Source organism: Dipodomys merriami, unplaced genomic scaffold (assembly GCF_024711535.1).
Source record: "Dipodomys merriami isolate MVZ:Mamm:240054 unplaced genomic scaffold, mDipMer1.0.p SCAF_136, whole genome shotgun sequence".
NCBI classification, from domain to species: Eukaryota; Metazoa; Chordata; class Mammalia; order Rodentia; family Heteromyidae; genus Dipodomys; species Dipodomys merriami.
The window spans coordinates 1,792,597-1,819,214 of NW_027202671.1; the positions used below are offsets into that span (position 1 = coordinate 1,792,597).

Consider the following 26,618-nt stretch of genomic DNA (forward strand, 5'->3'; position numbering starts at 1 on the left):
CCCCAAAAAATGCTTGCTGGACACTGGTGGCTCAATGCCTATAAACCTAGCTATGCAGGAGGCTGAGATCCGAGGATCACAGTTCAAAGCCAGCCGGGCAGGAAAGGGCAGGAAAGTCTGTGAGACTCTTATCTCCAATAAACAACCAGAAAACCAGAAGTGGTGCTGTGGCTCTAGTGGTAGTGTGCTAGCCTTGAGCTGAAGAGATCAAGGACAGCACTCAGGCCCAGAGTTCAAGCCCCCCCCCCCCAATTTTTTTTAAAAGGTTTTAGTGGATCTGATGATTATAAAGGAGATTGAAGCTGGGGATATAGATTGGTGGTAGATCTCACCTAGCTTGCATAAAGTTTTGGATTCAACTATCAGCACCATAAAAATAAACAAACAAAAAACAACCAAAAGCCAAGCAATGGGGCTCATGCCTATAATCTCAGCTACTCAGGAGGCTGAGATCTGAGGATTGTGGTTCAAAGCCATGGCAAGAAAGTTTGTGAGACACTTATCTCCAAACAAACTACTCAGAAAAAAAAAAAAAAAGGAAGCTGACGATAGTGTCTCAGGCCTGTAATCTTGGCTACTCAGGAAGCTGAATCTGAGGATCATGGTTCAAAGCCAGCGGGGGAAGGAAAATCTGTGAGACTCTTATCTCCAATAACCACCAGAAAACCAGAAGTGGCGCTGTGGCTGGAGTGGTGGAGTGCTCGCTTTGAGCTGAAGAGCTCAGGGACAGCACCCAGGCCCCTGATGACAAAAACAAAAAAAACTCGTGTGTGGCTCAAGTGGGAGAGCACTAGCCTTGAGCACAAAGAGGCTCAGGGACAGCACCCAGGTCCTGAGTTCAATCCCTGGGACGAGTGAAAACAAAACCAAAAACATAACCAAAAGTTCAGCACCAGTGGTTCACACCTATAATCCTAGCAAGGTTTGAAGTCCTCCAGGACAGAAAGTCAGTCTGTGAGACTCTTATCTACAATTAATCATAGAAAAAGCTGTAAGTGGAGCTGTAGCTCAAGTGGTAGAATGCTAGCCTTAAGCAAAAAAAGGAGTGCAGGGACAGCGCCCAGGCCCAGAGTTAAAGCACCTGGACCAGCAAAACAAAACAAAAACAAACAAAACAAAATAGAAAAGCAATTGACCTCCGCATTCCAAGCTTGTATACTTCTGAATTTTAAGGTCCCTTAGGCTAGAGGAGTAAAGCAGATTTGGGCTAACTTTTTTTCCAGGTACATTTTGGTATTGCATCTGAAAAGCCTAAACAGGGAAAAACTGCCTCCAAAGAGATACAGAAAAAGCCACAAACTTACCTGCTATGGCTTTCAACTTTGCAGATCAACAGTAGCAGCACTCTAGATATTTTTTCCCATCTCTTAGTCAGAATCTTATGTTAATTTCTAATTGGAGCTAAGGGCTCCAGTATTATCTCAAACAACTTTTCCTCCTATAAACCAAGGAAAATATACAGGAGCAGATAGCAGATAGCTCCAGGAAGCACAACACAGTAAATATATTTTTGTGTCTAGAGAATATATGGCCTAGATGATGGAGATTAATAGTAGCTCTTGCTGAGACTTTACATGTAAATCATGAGTGCCCTGGGCAGGTTTGAAAAATTTGAGCTCAAAAGTAGACAGATAGGATTTCAGTAATATGGGTGTTAACACCAAAAGCCACACATAGTTTCAAGGAACTACAACAGAGCTTAGTATTATTTTCCTCATTGCTTATTCTTTTTTTTTGCCAGTCCTAGGGACTGAATTCAGGCCCTGGGCACTGTCCTTGAGTTTCCTTTTGCTCAAGGCTAGCACTCTGCCACTGAGCCACAGCACCACTTCCGCCTTTTCTGTTATTAGTACAGAAAAATCGAACCCAGGGCTTCATGCATGCAAAGCAAGCACTCTACCACTAAGCCACATTTCTTTAACTTTAAAATACTTTTAAACCAGGAGTTAGGGGCTCCAAACTGTAATCCTGGCTGTTCTGGAGATTTGAGATCCACAGGATGCTCTTTTGGAAGCCAGCGAAGGAAAAACAAAAAACAAAAGCTCCAGAGACTCTATCTCTTGGAAAACAACTGCCAACAACTCAGGCTGGGAGGGCTACTGAGAAGGCTGCAGCACCAAGTCTGCTCTGTGAGACATTATTATTATTGTTATTATTTTTGTGCTGGTCCTGGGGTTTGAACTGGGTGCTGTCCCTGAGCTCTTTTGCTCAAGGCTAGAGCTCTACCAGTTTAAGCCACAGCGCCACTTTTTTTTTTTTTTTTTTTAGTAGTTAATTGGAGATAAGAGTCTCACAGGGACTTTTCTGTCCCGGCTGGCTTTGAACCGTGATCCTCAGATCCCACTCTCCTTATCAGCTAGGATTACAGGCGTGAGCCACCGGGTTTAGAGGTGTCATTTTTAAGAGGGCCTTGACCTCCGCAGAATCTCTTCTCTGAGTCTCATTCAAGGCTCAGTCACAGGAAAATGGACAGGGTCATTTCTAGCACTCCTTTTTCTGATGCCTGGGCAGACAGAAAAGTCCCTAGCTTTCTTCTAACGGTGCTGTGATGACCTGGAGAGCAGTCGCCAACCATCCGTGCCCGTCGCTACTTGGATCTTTCGGTCAGATGCGACCGATTCCGTCGCGGATAATTTGCATAACTGGTCGGCGAGCATTGTGGGGCTGGTAGTTCATACTAGGGCCATTGTTAAGAGTTAGCGATGTCACAGAACTACATCTCCCGGCAGGCCGCACGCAGCCGGGCGCGCGAGCTGCTGGCGTGAGCGAACAGACTTCCGGAAGAGCGGGGGGCGGGACCTCAGCTGGGGCTGGAGCGAGGCGTCGGGATGCAGCGCCCCGGGCCCTTCAGCACCCTCTACGGGCGGGTCCTGGCCCCGCTGCCCGGGCGGGCCGGGGGCGCGGCCTCTGGAGGAGGCGGGAACAGCTGGGCCCTCCCGGGCTCCCTCGTGCAGCTGCCGGGGCGTGAACAGTCCGGGACCCGAAGTGGTACGGGCGCCTTAAGCACCAGCGGCCCGGACTCCAACAGGGTCGGCCCGGCCCAATCCACAATGTCCAAGGCCGAGGAGGCGAAGAAGCTGGCGGGTCGCGCGGCCGTGGAAAACCACGTGAGGGTGAGCAGAGGGGCGTGGGGAGCCTGCTCGCGGCGTGATGGGTTCGTGTCGGGCGCGCGGCGGACTGCCAGGGCGTGCCCAGTTCCTGGAAAGAGCGGCTGCGTGAGGGGGGACACGGCACGAGTCTGATCTCTCTTCCCTGCCCCGGAAAGGCCCTTTAGATGTGGAGTCTACTGCTGTCAAGACTCCTAAGGACTGTGGTTTCCCAAGGTTTCTGGCACCGCTGGAACAGTTTTCACAGTGGAGCACGGTGGTGTCTGATGTTTGGAGTTAAGTGTTAGGGGCACTTACCGGTTGGCTTCCTTGTCAACAGATGGAAAATTGCGAGCCCTGGGGCTGTCTGGAAGTCTGATTCCCACTGTCTCGGGAAGCCAGTAAACCGCAGGTTTGCAGTGTGCCTGAAATTTCACTCCAAGGAAGCTCTTAGCTTGGCGCGCGCGCGCGCGCGTCTCTGAGTGTACACGTGAGAGGGAAGGAGAGATCCAGCCCAAGGGGGAAGCGGGGACTTTAAGACTTCTACCTTTAACGAGGCCCGGTGGACACTTGAAGGCTCCACTCTGTTGAGTGGAGCTGCAGAGATGTTTAGAAGTTACCCTATGAGGTCGTGACCCCACTTTTGCTTGGTAAGTGGTAGGTGTGGTGCTGTTGGTAAAGTCTTTCAACCCAGGTGGGTTTTACTGTCAACTAGTGGAGTTAATTATTTTTAATTACAGTACTTCAGCAGAAGACAAGTGCTGTGTTTCTGCCCTGTGGTGGAATTTCTTGGTCTTGTTAGTCTTTTTTGTCTATTTTCTACTTCGTAGGCAGCATTAGCAGATCCCCTTTTCTCCTCAAAGGAAACTTCTTCACCTTTGTTAATACTTTACTGTATGGAGCAATGCCCTGGCAAAGATGATGCCCTATGAGTTTCACTGCAACCTAGGTAAGTGGGAGGACCAGTGTCAGGTCGGGGATGTTGAACCCAGTCTTTCCTGCTACTCTTAGACCAGTTCCATTGGCATCTTGTTTTTTGTAGATCTGGTTGGCAATAGGATTTTCTATAGGAATTAGGAGTGACAATGTAAATTATATAGTTTTTTTTTTTTTGTCGGTCGTGGGGCTTGAACTCTGGGCCTGGGCGTTGTCCCTCAGCTCTTCAACTCAAGGCGAGCGCTCTATCACTTGAGCTACAGCGCCACTTCCGTGACAATGTAAATTAATTTGACCCTGTTTGGGATTTTAGTGCCACAGCCTGTTATACTTGGAATAATAAGCTGAAATTTGAATACTGGCTTAAGATCTATTCATAGATGGATAAATGAAATGTATCCAATTACAAAATCTCTAAATCTACCTTATTCTGTTAGTCCATTTACATTAATATCTGGTGGTACAAGTCTCCCTGACCTTTGATTTATAGTTATGTCTTTGGCTAAGTAAACATCTGCAAACCTTCATCTCAGGTTAGAGCTCAAAAAACATTGGAATCCAGCCATATCATTCAAAGAAGTTATCAGGTGATGTTGGGGATATCTCCATTGGCCTTCTATTTGTCTTTGAAAGTTTGGTTCAAAGACCCAAGTTTTGCTTTCTCCTTTCTCCTTCTGCTTTTCTTTTCTTTTCTCTTTTGGTCGGTCATTGGGCTTGAACTCTGGCCCTGGGTGCTGTCCCTCAGCTCTTTAGCTCAAGGCTAGCACTCTACCATTAGAGTCACAGTACCATTTCCCGTTTTCTGGTGATTTATTGAAGATAAGAATCTCATGGACTTTTCTACCCAGGCTGGCTTTGAACTGCGATTCTCAGATCTCAGCCTCCTGAGTAGCAAGGATTATAGGCATGAGCCACCAGCTCCCGGCGCTTTCATTTTTTTCTTTAGCTTCCTAAGGCAAGAAAGGTTTCTCCTCCAGTTCTTTATGCTTAGGAGGTGCTTTATGTGGGTGGCTTGCACTCTAGTTATCTGTGCTTGTCTGCCTAGCTCCCTAAAGGATAAGCCCTTGGGCAATAGTCAACCTTACCTTATCTTCATTTAGTGTTAGCCACAGTGAAACCTCATCCAGAAATGGTGAATTGTGTAAAGTGGCCCTTTGCTTAGATCTGGATGTTTGGTTTCCAGACCCCTGTGCATTGGTGTTCTAGTGTAGTAATGATTATTCTTACTTCTGGGTAGATGATAATCCTGGAGAATTCTCAGTGAAATGCTGGGTTTAGATCTGCCTGTTTTAGAGAGTGATGGTGGGGTAGAGAGATATAGTTACCCTAGGTTGGGTTACCAAGCAGAACTAGCTTTGCCCCAAAGCCTGTAGCCTTAATTTCCTCTGTCCACTCTGCTTTTTTTTTTTTTTTTTTTTTTGCTGGTCCAGGGTTTTGAACTCTGGGTCTTGTGCTGCCCCTTGAGCTTTTGTGCTCCATACTAGTACTCTTACCACTTGAACCATGGTTTTACTTCTGGCTTTTTGTGGTTAATTAAAGGGTCTCACAGAATTTTTTCCCTGGTCTGGTTTCGAGCCTTGATCCTCAGATCTCAGCCTCCTGAATAGTTAGGATTACAGGCATGAGCCCCTGCTCCTGGCTGGCTTTTTTTTTTTTTTTTAAAATTGTTTAGTTCAAAGAAGCTATTGGATAGTGGCTCCATTTGGTCAGCAGTGTTTCTAAAGTTATCCCATAGAACAGGGTTTGTGAATTTCTGCCATTGCACATATGGTTTAGTATGGTCCATTAGAAGGGCTTTCTGCTGTAAGACTACCTCACAGCCAGCCTTTGGCCACTTGAAGTTAGCTTTGGCTAAGGCAGTGATTCCTAGGTTTGTCATTTGATTCTAGGGCTATTAAGAGCACATGAATTTAAGAGCTTTGGGTCTTTCAGGCCCCTGAAATTAGAAGCCAAAGGAAGAGCTCTGATGTACCCAAGTTCATCTGTGTGCCACCAGCCTTCTAGGAGTTTGTAAGTGTGTAGTAGTGAGGAATCTGGCAATCAAATTATTGTATAGGTAGAGCCCTCAGCTTCAGATCAGGTTAAACCTACCTAAGCATTGTGAAGGCAAGACATTTTTTTAGTTGAAGATTTTTACATACTGAGATATATAGCCATTTAAGAGTTTTTGTTTGTTGTTGTTATGGTGAACCTTGTGATGACATTGTGGCAATCCACATTCTTGCTTTGAAGTCCTTGTGTTTGGTGTTTGCTCTGGCAGCTGAATGACTTTATTGGATGCTTCCATCATCACAGGTAGAATCTGCAAGCTCTGCTCTGATAGCCTAACTAAACCCTGTGGTGCATTTGATAACTTTGGAAATGTGCATTAGTAAAAATGGTTTCTACTAGATTAAGAATACAAAAATTGAATCTAGACACTTGTGGCTCACACCTGTAATCCCTGTTACTTAATTTTTTTTTTTTTTGGGGGGGGTCCGGTCGTGGGGCCTGCACTCTGGGCCTGGGCGCTGTCCCTCAGCTCTTCAGCTCAAGGCTAGAGCTCTACCACTTGAGCTACAGTGCCACTTCCAGCTTTTTTCTTTTTGCTTATGTGGTGCTGAGGAATCAAACCCAGGGCCTCATGCATGCAAGGCAAGCACTCTACCACTGAGCCACCTTCCCAGCCCAATCCTTGTTACTTAAGAGGTTGAGACCTGGAGAATCCCAGTTCCATGCCCTTGGAAGTTGGAGAGAGCCGGGTACTGGCAGCTAATGCCAGTAATCCTAGCTACTCAGGAGTCTGAGATCTGAAGATCACAGTTCAATGGCTACCTGGGCAGGAAAGTCTGTTGGACTCTTATCTACAATAAACCACCAGAAAACCAGAAATAGCGCTGTGGCTCAAGTGCTTGCCTTGAGCTGAAGAGCTGAGGTACAGCTCCCAGGCCCAGAGTCCAAGCTTCCACGACCAACAAAAAAACCCCCAAAATACAAAAAACAAACAAACAAACAAACAAAAAAGTTGGAGAGAAACTTTATCTCCAGTTAACTAGCAGAAGGCCAGCTTGGAGGCATAGGAGAAAGCCAGCTCTGAGTCAGCAAGCTGAGCAAACTCCTGAGTTCAAGTCCTATGGAATACAGAAATATAGTCTTCTGTAGGCAGGAAAGACCTGCTGTAAGTTTTAAGTTTTTGGTGTTCCTGGGATTTGAAACGAGGGCTTCATGCTTCCTTGGTTTGTTTGAAAGCTTGTCTGGCTCTCTACCATTTGAACCATGCCCATAACCCTGCTCGCTCCTTCCTTCCTTCCTTCCTTCCTTCCTTCCTTCCTTCCTTCCTTCCTTCCTTCCTTCCTTCCTTCCTTCCTTCCTTCCTTCCTTCCTTCCTTCCTTCCTTCCTTCCTTCCTTCCTTCCTTCCTTCTTTTTTTAACTCTGGGCCTGGGCAAACTGTCCCTTAGCTTCTTTTGCTCAAGGCTAGCACTCTACCACTTGAGCCACAATGCCACTTCCAGCTTTTTCTGTTTATGTGGTACTGGAATCAAACCCAGAGCTTCATGCATGCTAGGCAAGCACTCTACTACTAAGCCACATTTCCCCGCCTTAAACATTTTTTTTTGAGGTGAGTCTTATGCACTTTTATGCCTGGACTGGCTTTTAATCTTTATATTCTGGATCTCAGCCTCCTAAGTACCTTAGGGTTACAGTACGCAACTGCACATTTTTTTGTCTTTGTGGGAGGAGATGTGGTACTGGAGTTTAAATTCAAGGCCTTAAGTCTGCTAGGCAAGCACTCTACCATTGAGCCATGAAGCTCTGGAAGCTTTTTAAGTGTTCCAAGTTTGTGGTTGCCAAGGATATTAATTAGTATTTAATTTTGAATGTGTTTTAAAATCTCTCTACCTGTTGGTCATTCTTTCTAATGTTTTCCAATATTTGATGTAGTCTATCTTTAAGAAGCACCTAATCAAGCCTGTGGCCTAGGGCCTTGCCCCTGGGTATTCTTGTGGTTTTGTGTTATGCAAAGTGAGGAGTTTCAACTGTAGCCTTCAGTTGGTTTGGAGGGGCTCCTGGGACTTTTCTTCCTCCTGCAAAGGAAGTTTCAGAGTAGACTTTCCCTTGCCAGTGTTAAGTTGTTGGGACTCTTAAATGGGAAACTGACAATGTAGTGTTGTTTCAGCACTTCCTGAAATTCTTTATTCAAAGTAAAGTTGTATATGTGTATGTTGGCAGTTCTGTGATTAAAAGATGATTTTTTGAAAAGATAAGTTCTTGCTACATATATAAAATGGAACATATGGTGTTGTGTGTGTGTGGGTGTGTGTGTGTGGGGGGGGGGTGGGGTGGACTGGTCCTGGGGCTTAAACTCAGGTCCCTGAGTTTTTTTTTTTCTTGAGGCTGGCATTCTACCACTTGAGCCACAGCTCCATTTCTGGCTTTTGAGTAGTTTATTGGAGATAAGGGTCTTATAAAATTTCTTGCCTGGGGAGGGATGGGGCAGGCTTCAACCCATGATTCTCAGAGCTCAAATGCAGGTGTGAGCACTAGCATTCAATTACTTGGCAGTTTTTTTTAATTCATTAAATTAATCCACATGTGTCTTAATTCATTTAATAATACCCGAGGTTGGGTTATTTGTAATGAGTATACATTTATGAATTCACAGTTCTAGAGGCTGGGAAATTCAGTATCAAGGTGCTGAATGGTACCTGGAAGCTGGGCAGGGGCGATTTGAGGTGGCAGTGGAGGAGAGGAGGATGAGAGTCAGTAGGTAGATATTGGTGCCGTAGTGTGACATAGTCTCTTCTGTGGGAGTGGAGCCTCCATGACCTGATTACCTTCCAGAGGTCCTACTTCTTAATATAGTCTCTGCCTTACAATGGTTTGAATGACAGCATGTACATACTACATATGTAATTTTTTGGGAGGAGTACCAGGATTGAGCCCAGAGCCTTGCCACATGGCCTTGCCATACTAGGCAGATGCTTTACCACTTAATCCACAAAGCCAGCCATTTCTGGGGGTATGGGGCTTTCATGATCTTTGACTTGGTGCTCCATGGTCTAGCACTCATTTTATAAGGTTTTTGAGACAAACCCTCATTGCATTTATTACTGAGGCTGGCCTTGAACTTGTGATGCTCCTGCTTCTATTTCTGAAGCAGTTGGGATAACAGGTATGCTCTACCATGACTTAACAGTATTTTGATGGTGGGAAAAATGATATGTACATATTGATAAATGTTACCTTCAACTTATGGTGTATTTATTAGGACATACTCATTTTAATTACTTAGCTAACAGTTTTTTTTTTTTTAAATAAGTTAGAGCCTGTCCTTCATAGTTGTCAAATAATGCAAACCCTGAAAGGTCAAATAATGTAAGTGGTTCCAGCATTGCATTGAAAGGCTATCCAGTGATCTCCTGCCCATTTTCAAGTTGTACAGTATTGGATTAATCTCTAAAGTGGGGATAGTGGGTCACCAGGTCATAAGAGACTGTTGTGAGATTTGACTTTATATTAACATTTGTCACTCATTCTAGGTGGATATTTAATAAGTGGTAGCTGCTGCTGCTTTGGTGTTATTTGTTGTGCCATAGCCTGGCAGGAGGTTAATCCCAGTAAGTTGCTTATTAGTTTCTGGCAGTAGTCCTGGGCCTTTCTTTGCTCTCATGGTCTGACTGTTCTGCACCTTTCTTAGAATGGCAAGTTCAGTACATGGACAAGTGTTTCTTGTTCTTGGTATTCAGGAAGAAGCTTTCCACATCTATAACATGCTATGTTGCAGATGGAGACTGTCAGGCTTCCTTACCCATAAGCTTCTGTTCTCTTCCCATTTTCACTGAGGCAGGCTTGGAGAAAATAGGGACCCTGTGGGATTAACTGGACAGATGCTGATGTGATTTACTATTTTGAATTTACTTCATACCCTTACCTCTTCTACTTTCTTAGAGAGCTCTAGATAGTAGCCCTGATATGTCCCTAAAGTTTCCTGAGTTGCTCCCATCTTGAAGGTGGTAAAGTTGAAGGTGTCAATTCCTGACTTCTAGGTGTTAAGTTTGTGTGAAAAGGTATGAAAGCCAGAAACACCAGCTTTCCACCCTTACCTAAGCTTTTTCTTCTAGGGCCTTTTTAAACAAAATACACTTTTTTATTTATTTGTTTTTGCTGGGACTTGAATACAGGGTTTTGTGCTTACCTAGCACAGGTACTCTACCCTCAGTCCTTTGGTCATTATTTCCTCTCTCCCTCTCTTCCTTCATTCCTTCCTCTCCCCCCCTATCTCTCTCTCTTTCTTTGTTTCTTTTATTTCTCTCTTCTGTCTTTCTCTTTTATACATTTTTTATTTTAAAAATACTGTTTTCTAGGGCTTTTTGTTTCTCTTTCCTTTGTTTGGTAGAAATCTTTCAGTGTTTACTGAAAGGCTATTTTTTCTTTTCTTGTCCTAGGCCTTTAATTCTGGGCCTGGGCATGGTCTGTAAGCTCCTTTTTCTTTTCTTTTCTTTTTCAGTATATATTTTTTATTGTAAAGATACTGTACAGAGGGGTTACAGTTACATGAGCAAGGTAATGAGTCCATTTCCTATCAAGCATTGTTACCCCCTCCTTGTTTTACCCCTACCATCCCTTTCCTCTCCCTCCCCCAAGGTTGTAAAGTTCATTTTCAGCATAGTGTCTTATATATCTTGTTGTTATAATAGGTCATCCTGTGTCCTTATTTCAGCAATTTGTTATTTCCCTTTCCCTCCCCAAATTAGAAAAATGTATATACAAGATACATGACACAGGAATCAAATACAGTGACAACAGGGGTTATACCATGGGGAAAGAACATATAAATAAACAAAAAAAATCACATAGTACATTATAAGTACATTAAAATAAACAGCAAGAAAGAAAATCTCTTGTGTCCCTATCTTGGGGTTCATTTCACTTAGCATCAGCTTGTATGGTCATAACTACATAGCTTTTGATCTCTTCTGCTTGTTTTAGACATATACTAGTTATTGAAGATAAGGGAAACCATGGGATCTATATTTCTTTGGGTCTGGCTTACTTCACTTAATATAATGTTTACCAAGTCTTTCCATTTCTTAACAAATGGGGCAGTGTCATTCTTTCTGATGGAGGTATAGAATTCTATTAAATCTATCTATCTATCTATCTATCTATCTATCTATCTATCTATCTATCTATCTATCTATCTATCTATCTATCTATCTATCTATCTATCTACACACACTACCTTTTCTTGACCCATTCATCTATGGAGGGGCATCTGGGTTGATTCCATATCTTAGCTATGGTGAATAATGCTGCAATAAACATAGTTGTGCTGGTAGCTTTAGTAAGGTCTTGTTTGTGATCATTTGGGTAAATGCCTAAAAGTAGGATTGCTGAATATAGGGGAGCTCTATGTGGAGTCTTTTGAGGAACCTCCATACTGCTTTCCAAAGTAGAAAACTAGGGCTCCTTGGCACAGGCTGAAATTTTCTTAATAAAGACCCAGAAGCACAACAAATCATTGTTGTGGGAATGCAAACTTGTAAGCTCCTTTTTCTTTTCTTTAAAAAAAAATTATTTTGTTTTAGAGGTGGTATACAGTGGGTTTACCTTTACATGTGTCAAGTTTTGCTTGATATCTGTTCTCTTCTTCTCTCCCATTCTCTCTCTCCAATCTCTGCCCACGAGTTGCCTGGTTCACTTTCATCAATGTCCATTGTGCTCCACTGCTATACTTTTTCACCGATTCTGTGCCCTTCCTCAACCTTCCCTCAGATGTGCATGTACGCACATTGTGTGAGGTAAAGAATACAGAGTCATCTGAAAATGAAAAAAACAAATTAAGAAAAGGTCCTTTGTTTCCTTATCTTTGGAGTTTGTTTCAGTTTGTATATTCTTTTATATTTATAGGAAGAGGTGCTTAGGTATTACAATTTGGTGTTTTTCTCCTAAGACTATCCTCTTTTGGTCTCACTATGAGGCCAATCTAAGTTGTGAGGTTACTGTGTAAAGAATTGAGCCCATCATTTTGTTTGGTGGAGTGAGAGAGAGAGGGAGAGAGAGAGAGAGAGAGAGAGAGAGAGAGAGAGAGAGAGAGAGAGAGAGAGAGAGAGAGAGTGTGTGTGTGTGTGTAATGGTGGTGTTAGCAATGTTAGAATGGAAAGGAGGAAGGTTCTGTTGATTAATTGTCCACTAGATACTGGATACCAGGATAAAGTACAGGTTTGAGGTTCAGTGGTTATGTGCATGGAAGGTAGGCACAGTACCTGCCTTGTACCTATGATAGTAAATTGCTCTTTATAATTTTTAGTTCTAGGAAGTAGTCTGAAGAGGGAATAAAATACAGTATAATGAATTTTGTTTTCTCTTCCCTATTTTTTCACAGAATAACCAAGTGCTGGGAATTGGAAGTGGTTCCACAATTGTTCATGCTGTGCAGCGAATAGGTATGTTTTGAGCAGTCTAGGGAATGCTTTGTGTTTGGTCATGGGGGTGGGAGGTAGAGAATGGGAAGCACTGGGTACAGGTTTGCACTTTCCCATCTTAGCTCTTGTCCTGCTGATCTGGGAGAGGGGGCTGTTTGCCTGGGGTCAGTTGAGTATTTCTGTTCTTTGGGAAAGGGGTTTCTTGGCATTTTCTACCCATATTGGGGTCATGATGCCCAGCTAGAAATGGAGAGGCTAAATCCCAGCAGAACTGTAGTTATCTTAGTGGTGTATTGCCAGTAGGAGTCCTACGTTTGGTCCCAGGCTTCCTGTGGCAAACAAAGTAGGTTTTCCCTGTGTATGAGAGTAGATGAGGCTCCTGTAGTTGGTGGCTGGTTCCTAACTTCATATTTAATAGGGTTGTGTATGTGCTTGGGAAGGACTCAGGAGTGACCAGCCCCATGGCTGCTCAACAGGTTCTGCTGCCCTGCTCTTTGTTTGTGAGTACAAAGCCTGGGAAGGCTTACCCAACCCTGATCTCTTTTAGATGCTAAGGGTCAGGGCCCAGGAGGCAAAATCTAGGTTCTCTTGGTTATTAAGAAGTGGTTGTTATGCTGGTGTAGTGGCTTCTGGGAGCCGCCTTACTGGCCGAGCTGGAGCTATAGAGCTGAGTACCTTTCTATTTTAACCAAGAAGAGGGGATTTAAGGACAGGGAATACTATGCTTTGGTAAGAGTGGCAGCCAAGCCTTCCATTATGCAGACTTGGTAATTTAAAAACTTGACATTTTAAGAAGAAAGGTTTTCTTTTTCTTTTTTTTTTTTTGGAGAAAAGTATCTGTTGAGCATACAAAGATGATAGGTGACTCTGATCTCTTTCTGCTACTTTGCTCCGCTCATGGCTAAACTCAACTGTTTTGGTTGCTGCCTACTGAACTCTATACCCTTTTCCTAATGCTGGTTTGGGGTTTAGTCATGTGGTTCAGCCAGTTTAAAAGACAGTTTTTTATTAATTAATTTACTAATTCTCTTTAAGTTGCTGTACAGAGGAGTTGGCCATTTAACAACATAGTTTATGAACACAATGTGTCTTGATCAGTGCCATCCCTTTCAACATTCTCACTCATCCTTCCTCCCTCCCTCCCTCTCTGTCTGTCTCTGTCTCTCTCTCTCTCTTTGTCTCTATCTCTGTCTCTCTCTCTTACTCACTTTTGTTGCCTGTTTGGGGCTTGATCTCAGGGCCTGGGTGCTATCCCTGAACTTTTTTTGCTGAAGTCTAGTACATTGACACTCGAGCCACAGTGTCACTTCCAACTTTTTCTGAGTAGTTTATTGGACTTTTCTGCCTGTGCTCGCTTCCATTCACAATCCTTAGATCTCAGCCTCCTGAGTAGCTAGCTAGGATTACCAGCAACTGGCACCCAGCCTCCCCTTGCTCTTTCCATCTTTTCCCTCACTTCTCTTAATTTTGTAGGATATACATTGAATTCTTGACTGCATTCTCTTTCCCTTCTCCTCTTCCCTTTCCCCTAAACCCTACCCTATACCTTTCAAGGAACCACTTCCTGGTGTTTATTTTGTTGAAGTTTGCCTTTGCCTTTCTTAAGAATTTCACTATTTGAGTTCTCCCTTAAATCTATCACATTTCATTTAATACATTTATATATACTTGCATGCCACCCAAGGTATTTATAAGTTTATAAGCTAAGTCTAGGTTTTACATATTTGTCTCTTTGGGCTTGACTTGAGACAGTTTTTCTTTTTAAGACTTGTTAAAAATTAAACTTTCCTGAAAAATTAAAATGAATAAATATATCTAAAATGAAGACCTTTGGGCCCCACAGATGATTACTTTCCTTGCTCTCTCCCTCCCTCCCCTCCTTCCCTGTACTGGAGTTTGAACTCAGAATCTCAGATTTGGAAAGCTGTCCCACTATTGCTGAGCCAGCACTGAGATAGGGTCTCTCATTTTGCCTAGACCTGGGCCTGACCCATGTCCTTCCTAATTTATACTTCCTTTCATAGCTGGGTGGCAGACACATGCCACTGTGCTTGGCTTCTTTTGGGAAGGGGTCTTGCAAACTTTTTTCCTGGAGTTGATTTGGAACTTCTAATCTCAGCCTCTCTTGTAGCTTGATAACAAATGTACCATTGTGCTTGGCTATTATATTTCTTAGTAAGTGCAAAAATTAAATTCAGACTTCTCTTTGGATAAGGCAGTTTATTATTATTTATTTATTTACTTATTTATTATTATGTAATAATAATACAGAATTAGGCTGCCTACGATCATATTCCAGCTCTACCACAGATTAGCTGTGCAACTATCAAGATCCTGTATCTCTTTTCCTCAGTTTCCTTGTCTGGAAAATAGAGGTAATAATTGTAACTTATCTTTTGGTTTGTTTGGATTGAAAGAGCTTTTTGTACATGTTTTTAGCTCTGAAAGCTGAGATTGTTCTGTCTTAACCTCCTTAGATGTTCCAGTGTCCCTGTTTTCTGGTATATACAGTGAAAGCATTAGCTTTTTCACCAAGGATGGGACACAGAATGAAAGACAACTGTCAGTGGGAGATAGGCCTTTCCTTCTGGTCAGATTTGAACAGACGTACTACTGACAAGAGAAGTGAGTCATCAATGTGACTTTTGTCTCCACAGCTGAAAGAGTGAAGCAAGAGAATCTGAATCTCGTCTGCATCCCCACTTCCTTCCAGGTATGTCCTGCTTCCCATGTTTTTGCATATTGGCAGCTATTGCCAAACCTGGTTCTGGTATGTGGCTACAGGGCTTTATGTTGCATATCAGGGTTCTTGTGAGAGCAGGAATTTGTTGACCAAGGATTGCTCTTTAGAAGTAGGGTTTTACATGTGCTCATTTATTTATTCCTAGAATATTTTAGTGTATTTTGACTTTAGAATATTTAGATTCTCTCTCTCTCTCTATTTTGACTATAGAATATATATTGTTTTAGTGTATTTGACTTTAGAATATGTAGAGATGACCATATGGTCTCTGTCCTCAAGGAATGTTATCCTCATTTATAGGTGAAAAAAATTGAAGCTAAAGGAAATTAAGCAAACTGGTAATAATGTACATGCAGCTTTTTCTTTTGGTGCCAGTCCCTGGGCTCTGTCTCTGAGCTTTTTTTGCTCAAGGCTAGCATTCTGCTTGAGCCACAACTCCACTTCTGTCTTTTTTTGGGTAGCTCATTGGAGATAAGAGTTTCACAGGTTTTCCTACCCAGGCTGTCTTTAAACTGTGATCCTCAGATCTCAGCCTCCTGAGTAGCTAGGATTTTATGAATGAGCCATTGGCATCCAGCTGTACATACAGTATTTTGGTTTCATATCTAATGTTCCTCTTTCATAAAATAGTAGGGACTGGAGGAAAAAAGTTATGGAGCCAGCTAAATATAGTCAATGATTAGGAAAATGTGAACTTTGGGAAGTGAAGGGGGATGGAGATAACTCTCAGTTGTTCATTCTCAATTGTTGAGAATTCTCTATTAAGGTATTTCTTGCCAGGCACCTGTAGCTCACTCAACATCTGTAATCCTAGCTACTCAGGAGACTGAGATCTGGAAGATTGTGGTTTGAAATTAGCCCAGACAGTAAAGTTTATGACATTCTGTCTCCAAAATAATCAGCTAAAAAGTAGAACTGGAAGTGTGGCTTTGGTGGTAGAGCTTCAGCTTAGAAGCACAAGGCTCTAAGTTCAAACCCCAATATTGATTTTTAAAAAAACTAAACAAACAAACTAGTTTTTTAATTTATTGAGGAGCTTGATACTACCATTTTTTTTGTTTTTAGATAGTTTTTATTCATGAGCAAATCACAACAGAGCTATTACAAGTACCCTATTAATCCCCTCCCTGTTAATAACTAACACAAAGTCCAAACTTGATTAGTTAAAATGAACCCAAAAGCTCAGAAGAGTTTGTAAATAAAGGATCTGAAATTTTCCTGTCAAACAGCAAAAGCCCAAATTAGTTCACAGAAGCCACAAAATGCCCCAAAAGACCTTCCAGACTGAAAAAAAAGGGGAAGGCAGCTGGGCACTGGTGGCTCATGCCTGTTTTCCTAGCTACTCAGGAGGCTGAGATCTGAGGATTGCGGTTCAAAGCCATCTGGGGCAGGAAAGTTCGTGAGACTCTTCCATAAACCACCAGAAAACTGGAAGTGGCACTGTGGCTCAAGTGGTAGAGCCCTCACCTTGAGCTGAAGAGCTGAGGGACAGCACCCAGGCCCAGAGTTCAAGCCCCATGACTGACAAAAAAGAAAAAAAAAAAAAAGAGAAAGGGGAAGGCCTGAGATATACCAGTCAGGGAGAAGTACTAAGGGTCAGACCTTAGAGCCCTTAGCTGATACTAGCTGTAGGAGAAAGATAAGAAAAAGTCCTTAGAATCAGTCCATCTTTCATCTTTGTCTAGGGCCAACTAGCTGTAGTGGCTGATGGGAAAAGGGCACATTTTCTTTCAGTTGCCTCTCCAAAGCTGAAAGCAGAGTTATGGGACTCCAGGCCACGTGGCCCCCCTCCAGGAATTCCATGTGTTAGGTCCAGGCACTTACCCCAATCTTTCAGGTAAAGTGTTGAGTGCTGGTAAAATAGAGGAGGATTATTGGATGGCAGAGACGGCCATGAAAAGATGCAAAGTAAACACGTTAGCCCATCTTGAGCCATCTCTAGAGTGTAGCCATAAACTTTAGATTTAAATAGACAAAGAATTTGGCCAGGTATGAAAGGCATACATCATTAAACAATTCTAGTAAAAGTATGTCCTGGCTGGTCATTATCTTAGTCTTGGTTTTTGGAGGGATTCTGGAACTAGCTGCTAGCTGTCTGGTCAGAATAAGTAAGTCATTAATGGCTCAGAATAGATTGAGATGGGTGTTGAGCTTTTCTCTTATTTTTAGTTAATATGTGGGTTTGGTAAGGAGTGCTTTTTATTTTTTTTTCAAAAGTGGTTAAATACCTGTTACAAAAATAGTGGGCAGGTAGCTCAGTGGTAGAGTGTTTGCCTTGCATGTAGAAGCTCTGGGTTTGATTCCTCAGCACCACATAAGCAGAAAAAGCCGGAAGTGGTACTGTGGCTCAAGTGGTAGAGTGCTCGCCTTGAGCTGAAGAGCTGAGGAACAGAGCCCACGCCCAGAGTTCAGGCCCCACAACCAACCAAAAAAAAAAAAAAGTGATTTATTAGGAAAGTAGGGTTACACCTTAATGGATGAAGCAGGCAGTTGCTTTGAAAACTGTCAGTTGGATTAAACTAGTTTTATCTAACAGGGTGGGGTTATAAAAGGCTCTCGGCCCTTCTCTTATGGCCACTCCCCAAAGATTAGACTACTACTCCTTAAGTGTGGGAAAGAACTTACCTTTGCCATTAGCACTCTTTTCCCCTTCCAATTTAACCTTGAATTGGGGGAGTATGCGGCCTCCTTTGGGCCTTTATCTAAGTCCTGGATGTAAGCCTTAATATCAGTCTTTGGTTTGGGGAATCAGCCCTCTGAGTGTTGTAGTGTGACCTTTTTGGTGTAGAGTCTCTCTGGGCACTTGGCTTTTGCTGCTTTTACCTTCTTTCACTAATATTCTTCCTTCAAGAACTCAGGACTAGTCTGGGAAGGTGGCTTGCCTAGCATGCATGAAGCCCTAGGTTTGATTCCTCAATACCACATAAACATAGAAAGCCCAACAGGTTCTCTGTGGCTCAAGTGGTAGAGTGCTAGCCTTAAACAAAAAGTCCCTGAGGACAGTGTCCTGGCCCTGAGTTCAAGCCCCAGGACTAGTAAAAAAAAAAAAAAGCTCAGGACCCTGAATTCTTCCAGTGGTAAGAATAATGAAATGAATCAGACTTCTTCCTGCTGATAGGGGGAAATGCGATCTTCACTGTTCAGAGTCTTGCTGTCTGTCAGGACTCAGGAAAGTCAATCTGGCTTGAGCTGAGATAGCTGCTGAGAATGTTGTCAGTGGGACTGTGGTTGTCAAGAAAGGAAGTGGTTCTCTTGGCATTTACCCAAATTACCACAAATAAGGCCACACTAAAGCTACCAGCACAACCATGTTCATTGCTGCACTATTTACCATAGCAAAGATACTGAATCAACCCAGATGCTTCTCAGTAGATCAATGGATCAAGAAAATGTGGTATATATACACAATGGAGTTCTGGGCTTCCATCAGAAAGAATAAGAATGACATTGCCAGAACCAAAGAAACATAGGCTGCTTGGTCTCCCTCATTTTTTTTTTTTTTGTTTCTAAGTATCTTTTTATTTATTTATTTTTATTTTTTGTGAACATACTGTACAGAGGGGTTACAATTACATGGGCAAGATAATGAGTACATTTCTTATCAAGCATTGCAGCCTCCTCCTTTGTTTACCCTTCACATCCCTTCCCAGCCTCCCCCCACTCCCCCACCCCGCACCAAAGTTGTAAAGTTCATTTTCGACATGACAACTTGTACTTCTCATTGTTGCAACAGGTCCACCTGTATCCTTAAACGACTTGTTTTTCCCATCTCCTCCACAAATTATACCGACATCAAATATAGTGAAAGCAGGGGTTATAATGTGGGGGAGGGACATACAAAGCAACAAAGAAATAATCTTATAGATGCGTTAGAAACAAGTGCATGAAAGAAAAAAACATTTAAATACATATCTAAGGTTTCATTTTCCTAACATCACATTATCTGACCTTTTCTGCTTGACTCATACATATACTAGATATTGCAAATAAGGGAAACCATGGGACCTATGTTTCTTTGGGCTTGGCTTACTTCACTTAATATAGTTTTTTCCAAGCCTTTCCATTTCCTAACAAATGGGGCAATGTCATTCTTTCTGATGGAGGCATAGAATTCCATTGTGTATATATACCACATTTTCTTGATCCATTCATCTACTGAGGGGCATCTGGATTGGTTCCATATCTTAGCTATGGTAAATAATGCTGCAATAAACATAGTTGTGCTGGTAGCTTTAGTGTGGTCTTGTTTGTAAACATTTGGGTAAATACCCAAAAGTGGGATTGCTGGGTCATAGGGGAGCTCTATGTGAAGTCTTTTGAGGAACCTCCATACTGCTTTCCAAAGTGGTTTGAACAAGTTTACACACCCACCAACAATGAAGTAAGGTTCCCTTCTGTCCACATCCCCTCCAGCATCTGTTGTTGTTAGAGTTCTTGATTTTTGCCATTCTAACTGGGGTGAGGTGGTATCTCAATGTTGTTTTGATTTGCATTTCTTTTATGGCTAGGGAGGTTGAGCATTTCTTCATGTGTCTATTGGCCATCCTTCTTTCTTCTTCAGAGAAGTTTCTCTTTAAGTCTTTAGCCCACTTATTTATTGGGCAGTTGTTTCTTCGAGGATTTGTTGTTGGGGCATTTAATTTTTTGAGTTCCAAGTATATTTTAGATATGAGTCTCCCTCATTTGTAATAACTAGATTATGTCTAGGATATTCTTAGCAGAGAATCACAGTACTTTAAAAGCTATGTGCATATGACTATATAAAATATTTATCAAAATGAACTCCAAGAAATGGAAACAAAGTTTTTCTAGTATATTGTTTGCAGTTATTTCATTTTTTTCTTTCTTTTTTTCTCCCTTTGGTTTATTCCCTGTTGTCACTGTTTTTGACCTCTGTATATGTTTTTCTGATTTGGGGAAGGGAAGGAGAATCATAGAAATGGTGGGATAATGGGTGAACCAATGTAACAATGATAATCACTAGACACTGTTAGAAATTAAATATACAACGGGAGGAAGGGGAGTTGGAGGGGATGGAAGAAAATGAGGGAGGGGGTAACACTGTTCAAAAAGAAATGTACTTATTACCTTACTTATGTAACTGTAATCCCTCTGTACTTCATCTTTACAATAAAATTAAAAAAAATAGGAAAAAAAGAAAAGGAAATGGAAAGATAATGGTGCAAAGTTGTTGGTATTGTCTGATGAGGATACCTTGTAACCCTTTGATTATATTTGAGTCATGCACCAAAAGGTTATTGGTGTCTGGGGCATTGAAGATGTTCCTCAGTTCTTGGGACTGAGGCCTAAGAGTAGGATGCTGCCCCAGGTATAGTAGACAAACCACCACAAATAAAAACAAAGTAAAGAACCAGCTAGATACTATTCTCTTTTTTTCCCCCTGGTCATGGGGCTTACCCTCTGGGTCTGGGCACTGTACCTCAGCTAGCTCTTCAGCTCAAGGCCAGCACTCTACCACTTGAGCCACAGTGCCTTATGGTTTTCTGGTGGTTAATTGGAGATGAGTCTGATTGACATTTTTGCCCAGGCTGGCTTTGAACCCTGATCCTCAGATCTCATTGATAGTGTGATACTGTTCTTATATATGGCCCTTCAGAATGTTTTTTACTACCTGCTCTAAATATTCTGGATATAAATTTTCTTTTACTTCTAATATAGTGTCAGTGGTAGATGAGAGAAAATATTTACAACATTTTGTATCTGGGTATAACTTTTGTTTCTGGGTATAACTATGTGACTTGTTTGTCATTGGGACATGATCTAGTGAGATGAAAAGTGCTTTTGCATTGAGGGTTGACTTTTCGTGCTGCCAGGTTATTCTTTGAAGACTAGATTCTTGCGGGATGAGAAGCCATGTGGAGATCCATTCCTGGCAAGTGAATGAGGCTTACACTAACAAGCCCAGATGAGAAGTCTTCCCAGCCAGTCCACAGAATCATGAGACATTATAAATATGTGTTCTTTTTTCTTTTATCTTTTTGGTCCGCATTGGAACTTGAACTGTGGGCCTGAGTGCTGTCCTTGAGCTCTTCAGCTCAAGACTAGCTCTCTACCACTTGAGCCACAGTGCTACTTCCAGTTTTCTCATGGTTAATTGTCCATGATGGCTTTGAACTGTGATCCTCAGCTCTCAGACTCCTGAGTAGCTAGGATTACAGGTGTGAGCTACTGATGCGGGCTTAAATATATGTTCTTTTAAGTCACTGAGTTTGGGGTAGCTGCTATGCAGCAGAAGCTCACTGATGGCATACTCTAGTCTTTAGTTGTTCCTGGTAACCAGTCCTAAGACCAGCCAGCTCTTTTCTTTCTCCCAAGAATCATCCTGCTGCTTTGGCAGTAGGAGAGGAGGATATGGAGGTATAACAAGATCTTAACTTGCCTTTCAACCAGTCTTTTCTATCTTTGTGTGTGCTTTCTGGTGTTCATGATAATGCTACTTCCTGAATCATTTGAGAGATTCTGTGTTTATTTGGTTGCTTTTTAGCTTTCTGGCCTAGTATATCTCTTATTTCCTTCATTTACTTATTAGGGTTTTCTGGAGAAGGACTATGTTCAGGCCCTGAGTTCAAGCCCTAGTACCGACATGCATGCACTCACACACACAGGTTTTGGGAAAGAGTTTAGTTAAAACAGGTGTTCAGATTGCTATCTTTAGATGAAAGTTTTTTAACATGGTGTTCTCCTAACCCACCTGTGTTTTTTCTGTTTGTTGAATGGAAAATGCTGGCTGATTCAAGTTATTTAGGTGGTGTAGTCATTGAAAATTAATGGATCTTTAAAAAAATTTCACTAGTTATCCCTTCCCCCTCAAATCCAAACTTAATTTGTGATAAGCTTGGCTAGGTATAACCTCCCGAAATAGTTGAAAGGAAATCAGTGTTTTGTGTCCTGATGAACCTAATGTGATTTAAATGATTTTGTCTTTAAAGTTGCAGGCTTTTGAAGGAAAAAATTAAAGCATTTACAAGCCAGATTTGATTTAAGTCCAAATCAACCCCCTCTTTTTTTTTCTCAGTTGTGAGGCTTGAACTCAGGGCCTGGGTGTCATCCCATAGCTACTACAGCCCCACTTCTGGTTTTCTGGTGGCTAATTGGAGATAAGAGTTTCATGGACTTTTTTGCTTGGTTTGGTTTTGAACCATGATCCTCAGAGCTCAGTGTCCTGAGTAGGTAGGATTACAGGAATGAGCCACCTGCACCAGGACTTTATTTTCTTTTTGTTCAAATACTAGATCAAGGGAAAGTGTAGATTAGATAGGAGGGAAAGTGTGGAATTTTCAGTTAGGTTATGAAATTTATAAAAGACAAGAACTGCTCACCTGCTACATGCCACTGTTCTTAAGACATTATGGAATTCCAATGAGAAAGCATTATTTTGAGAAGGCTCCTATTTCCAGAAGCACACGCAAATCATTAACTTTCCTGCTTTGTGCATTTGAGAGAGCTTGGCTGGAAGAGGTGGGTAGGCTGTTTGCTTTATACCTTCAGGAGACCACGGCTGCTGGATGAGCTAGTGGTAGGGAGGCCTTTTTGAACTTGTTGTATGTTTGATAAGATTGCTCCAACAAGGTACCACTAATTGAGGATTTTTTTTTTTTTTTTTGTTGGTCATGGGCCCTGAACTCTGGGCCTGAGCACTGTCCCTCAGCTCTTCAGCTCAAGGCTAGCACCCTACAGGTACCACTAATTGAAAGTCTTTAAAGTTGCAAAATTTTTGTCTCATCATTCTGGAAGTCGAACATCAAAGTATGCCTAGAGTTTCCTTCTGAGGCTTGTTCTTTTTTTTTTTTTTTTGGGTCCGGTCGTGGGGCCTGAACTCTGGGCCTGGGCGCTGTCCCTGAGCTCTTCAGCTCAAGGCTAGCGCTCTACCACTTGAGCCACAGTGCCACTTCCGGCTTTTTTCTTTTTGCTTATGTGTTGCTGAGGAATTGAACCCAGGGTTCTGAGGCTTGTTCTGTGCTTTTGGAGGATTACTGGCAGCCTTTGATGTGTCTTGGCTTGTGGGTCCATCACCTTGACATCTAGTTCATGCTTATGTGCTCTTCTTCCTGTGTATGTGTCAGTGTGAAAATGTCCCCTTTTTATAAAGATACCAGTGTGTGGTTCTGATAACTTCATTTTAGCTTGATAACCTATTAAGGCCCTGTCTCCAAGAGAGCACACACTCTGAGGATTCTAACATATCTTTTCTTTCTTTTTTTTTTTGTACTGGAGATTGAAGTGAAGGCCTAGTGATCTGCCACATGAGCCACACTCTAGTCATTTTGCTTTTGAGATAGTTTTCCTGTTTTTCCCACTGCTAGCCTACAACCGTCCGTCCTGGGATTTCAAGTGTGCAGGATTAGGCCAATCTTTGTGGGGAACACAATTCAACCCCAGCACTCAGGGAGAATGAGACTCATGACATTGTACTTGTGATTTCTCTTTTTAGCTGTAGGGCCACATGTGAGGAATCAGGCCAGAGGTGGTGGAAGGAGAGTAGTCGGGGGAAGGGGGATAGTGGGGGACCTGAGTATTTTATTAGAATATTTTATTCCTGAGGGATCCTGAGGTCATGTAAGGGCCTAGATTTCAGTTATATTACGTAAAAATATAGGAGGCCATTGTTTTTAATTTTTTATTGTGAAAATACCATACAGAGGGGTTACAATTATATGGGGAAGATAACAAGTACATTTCTTATCAAGCATTGTTGCCTCCTCCTTTGTTTCCCCTTCCCATCCCTTCCCATACCCCCTCTCCCCCTATCTGATCCCCCCCCCCAAAGTTGTAAAGTTCGTTTTTCGACTTAAAGACTTGTATGTCTCATTGTTACAATGGGTCCACCTGTATCCTTATTTAAACGATTTGTTTTTCCCGTTCCCCTCCACAAATTATATGGACATGAAATACAGTGAAAGCACGGGTTATACCATGGGGGAGGGACATACAAAGCAACAAAGAAATCATCTTATAAATATGTTAGAAACAATTGCATGAAAGAAAAAAAACATTTGAATACTTGAGATTCATTTCCCTAACATCAACTTATCTGACCTTTTCTGCTTGACTCAGACATACACTGGTTATTGAGAGGCCATTGTTTTAGACTGGACTTGTGTACTAAGTGGACCAGGCCAGTAATCAGAATGTAGTTAATAATAAAAATTCCATATCACCAAACTGTAACTAGGTTGTTTTTTGTCCTCCCAAGCTATCAGGAGAATAAAGGGTAGCAGCCAAGTTTCCTAAACAGGCCAGTTTCCATTGGAGTAATAATGAAGTTTGTTTTGCTTTAAACAGAAAAGTTATCTTGGAATTAACCAATTAGTTATTCTATTTCCCCTTTCTGTTAATTAACTAGGTAAGTCACATTGAAATGGCCAATCTGTTTCTGCTTTCTATAGTTTTTCTGTCTATAAAAGCAACCTCCTGTGCTCAGTTATTGAAAAACTCATTTTATTTGATGGAGTAAAATGTTCTAGAATTACAAACAAAGCTAACTATCTTTCATTTATTGTGGTTTTTATTTTAAATGTTATGTTTATGATTGAAATATTTGTGTTTATTAATGAGGTATAGTGTGAGGTGTATATGTTAGAGCATGTGTGTGTTCTCACACTTGAATATCCATCCTCTCCTGTCCTTCCTTCTCTGCACAGCATCATTTATTAACTAATCTCAGTAGTGTGATACTGTCTGTTCTCTGCCACTGATCACACAGTCTAGGACTGTGGAGAAAGATATCAGAAGGCAGGAATCCTAAATGAATGGAGATCACTGGGGCCCGGCCTCAGGGAATGTAATTAATATGGTTTCAGTTATACTACATCTAGCAAGCCAGAAAGAGTCCAGTAGTACCATTTATTATTACTCTCTTCTTTCATTATGTATTATTCTATAATTAAAACAGAATTTTTAGTTTTTTTAATTTATCCTGTTATTATTTAGGCAACATTTTATTTTAGTTTTTATTTTTGGTTGGTTGTGGGGCTTGAACTCTGGGCCTGGCCCCTGTCCCTTCTGCTCTTCAGCCCCTCAGTTCTATCACTTAAGCCACAGTGCCACTTCCAGTTTTTTGAGTGGTTTATTGCTGATAAGTCTCACGGGCTTCCACTGACTTTGAACCACAGTCCTCAGATCTCAGTCTCCTGATTTGGTAGGATTACAGGCATGAGCCACTGGTGCCAAGCTTTTATTTTAGATTTTTTTATTGTAGAAAACTTCCAACTTCTAAAAGAAAAAAGGAACAGTAAAATGAACTTCACTGAACTAACCACCCAGTTTTAAATATTAATTCATGGTCAGTCAATTCTGTTTAATTTATATTTCTTTTCTTCTTTTGTCAGTCATGGGGTTTGAACTCTGGGACTGGGCTCTGTCCCTCAGCTCTTCAGCTTAAGGCTAGCGCTCTACTACTTGAGCCACAGTGCCACTTTTGGTTTTTTAGTGGTTTATTGGAGGTAAGAGTCTCACAGACTTTCCTGCCTGGGCTGCCTTTGAACTATGATCCTCAGATCCCAGCCTCCTGAGTAGCTAGGATTACAGGCTTGAGCCACTGGCTCCACCTTAATTTATATTTCATCCTCCTCCTTCAACCATTATTTTGAAACAAATTCCCAGCAGAATATCATTTCATTGCATAAACCTTATTGTGTCTTTCTGAAGGACAAAGGATCTCTTAAAAACAATAATGATATTAAAAATTAGTATTCCTTCATAGCATCAAGTTAAAACCTAGGGTTCAAATTTCTTTTATTGCTCTTATCCTTTAAAATATTTTTACTTTGACTATAGCATCACGTAAAAACCTGGGGTTCAAATTTCTCTTATTTATCGTATCCTTTAAAATATTTTTACTTGGAATCTAGGTGTGGTTCAAGTGACAAAATTGCTTGCTTAGCAAGTTAAAACCTAAGTTCTGCACTGAAAATATAAATATATAAAAATTTGTAAATATATAAGAATAAATTGTTCTCTATCAATACATAGTGATCTGTAGCCTTTTTCTCATACCGTAGGATTTATTTATGTCTTTCTTTGTATGCATCTATGTATTTTATATTTGAGATACAGTTTAGCCAAAAAAATTCTCTGCTTTAGCTTCTTGAGTTCTGGAATTACAGATATGCATCATTGTGCCTGGGTTGTTGGATTGTTTAAAAAACTTTAAAGAATCCTTTTTATTTATTTATTTATTTTATTTTATTTTATTTTATTTTTTTATTTTTTTTTTTTGTCGGCCGTGGGGCTTGAACTCTGGGCCTGGGCGCTGTCCCTCAGCTCTTCAGCTCAAGGCGAGCGCTCTACCACTTGAGCTACAGCGCCACCTCCTAAAGAATCCTTTTTGCAGCTAATTAATAATGAAAAAAAAACTAAGATTCTTGTGAGCTTGGTTCTTAATTTATTTTTAAAGTCCTGGAGATCAAGTCCAGAGTCTTGCATTT

The 26,618-nt window shown here is 41.6% G+C and overlaps 1 protein-coding gene across 1 annotated transcript in view; it reads left to right on the forward strand.

Annotated features, from left to right (window-relative positions):
- The first annotated feature begins 2,780 nt into the window (after positions 1–2,780).
- The window catches only part of Rpia (ribose 5-phosphate isomerase A), a 36,305-nt gene continuing 12,467 nt past the window's right edge, over positions 2,781–26,618 (forward strand). The window contains exons 1-3 of the mRNA XM_070019651.1: positions 2,781–3,113; positions 12,389–12,449; positions 15,086–15,141. Of these exons, the coding sequence (XP_069875752.1) occupies positions 2,829–3,113; positions 12,389–12,449; positions 15,086–15,141 (402 nt within the window). The 5' untranslated portion in view covers positions 2,781–2,828. The remainder of the gene's footprint in view (positions 3,114–12,388; positions 12,450–15,085; positions 15,142–26,618) is intronic.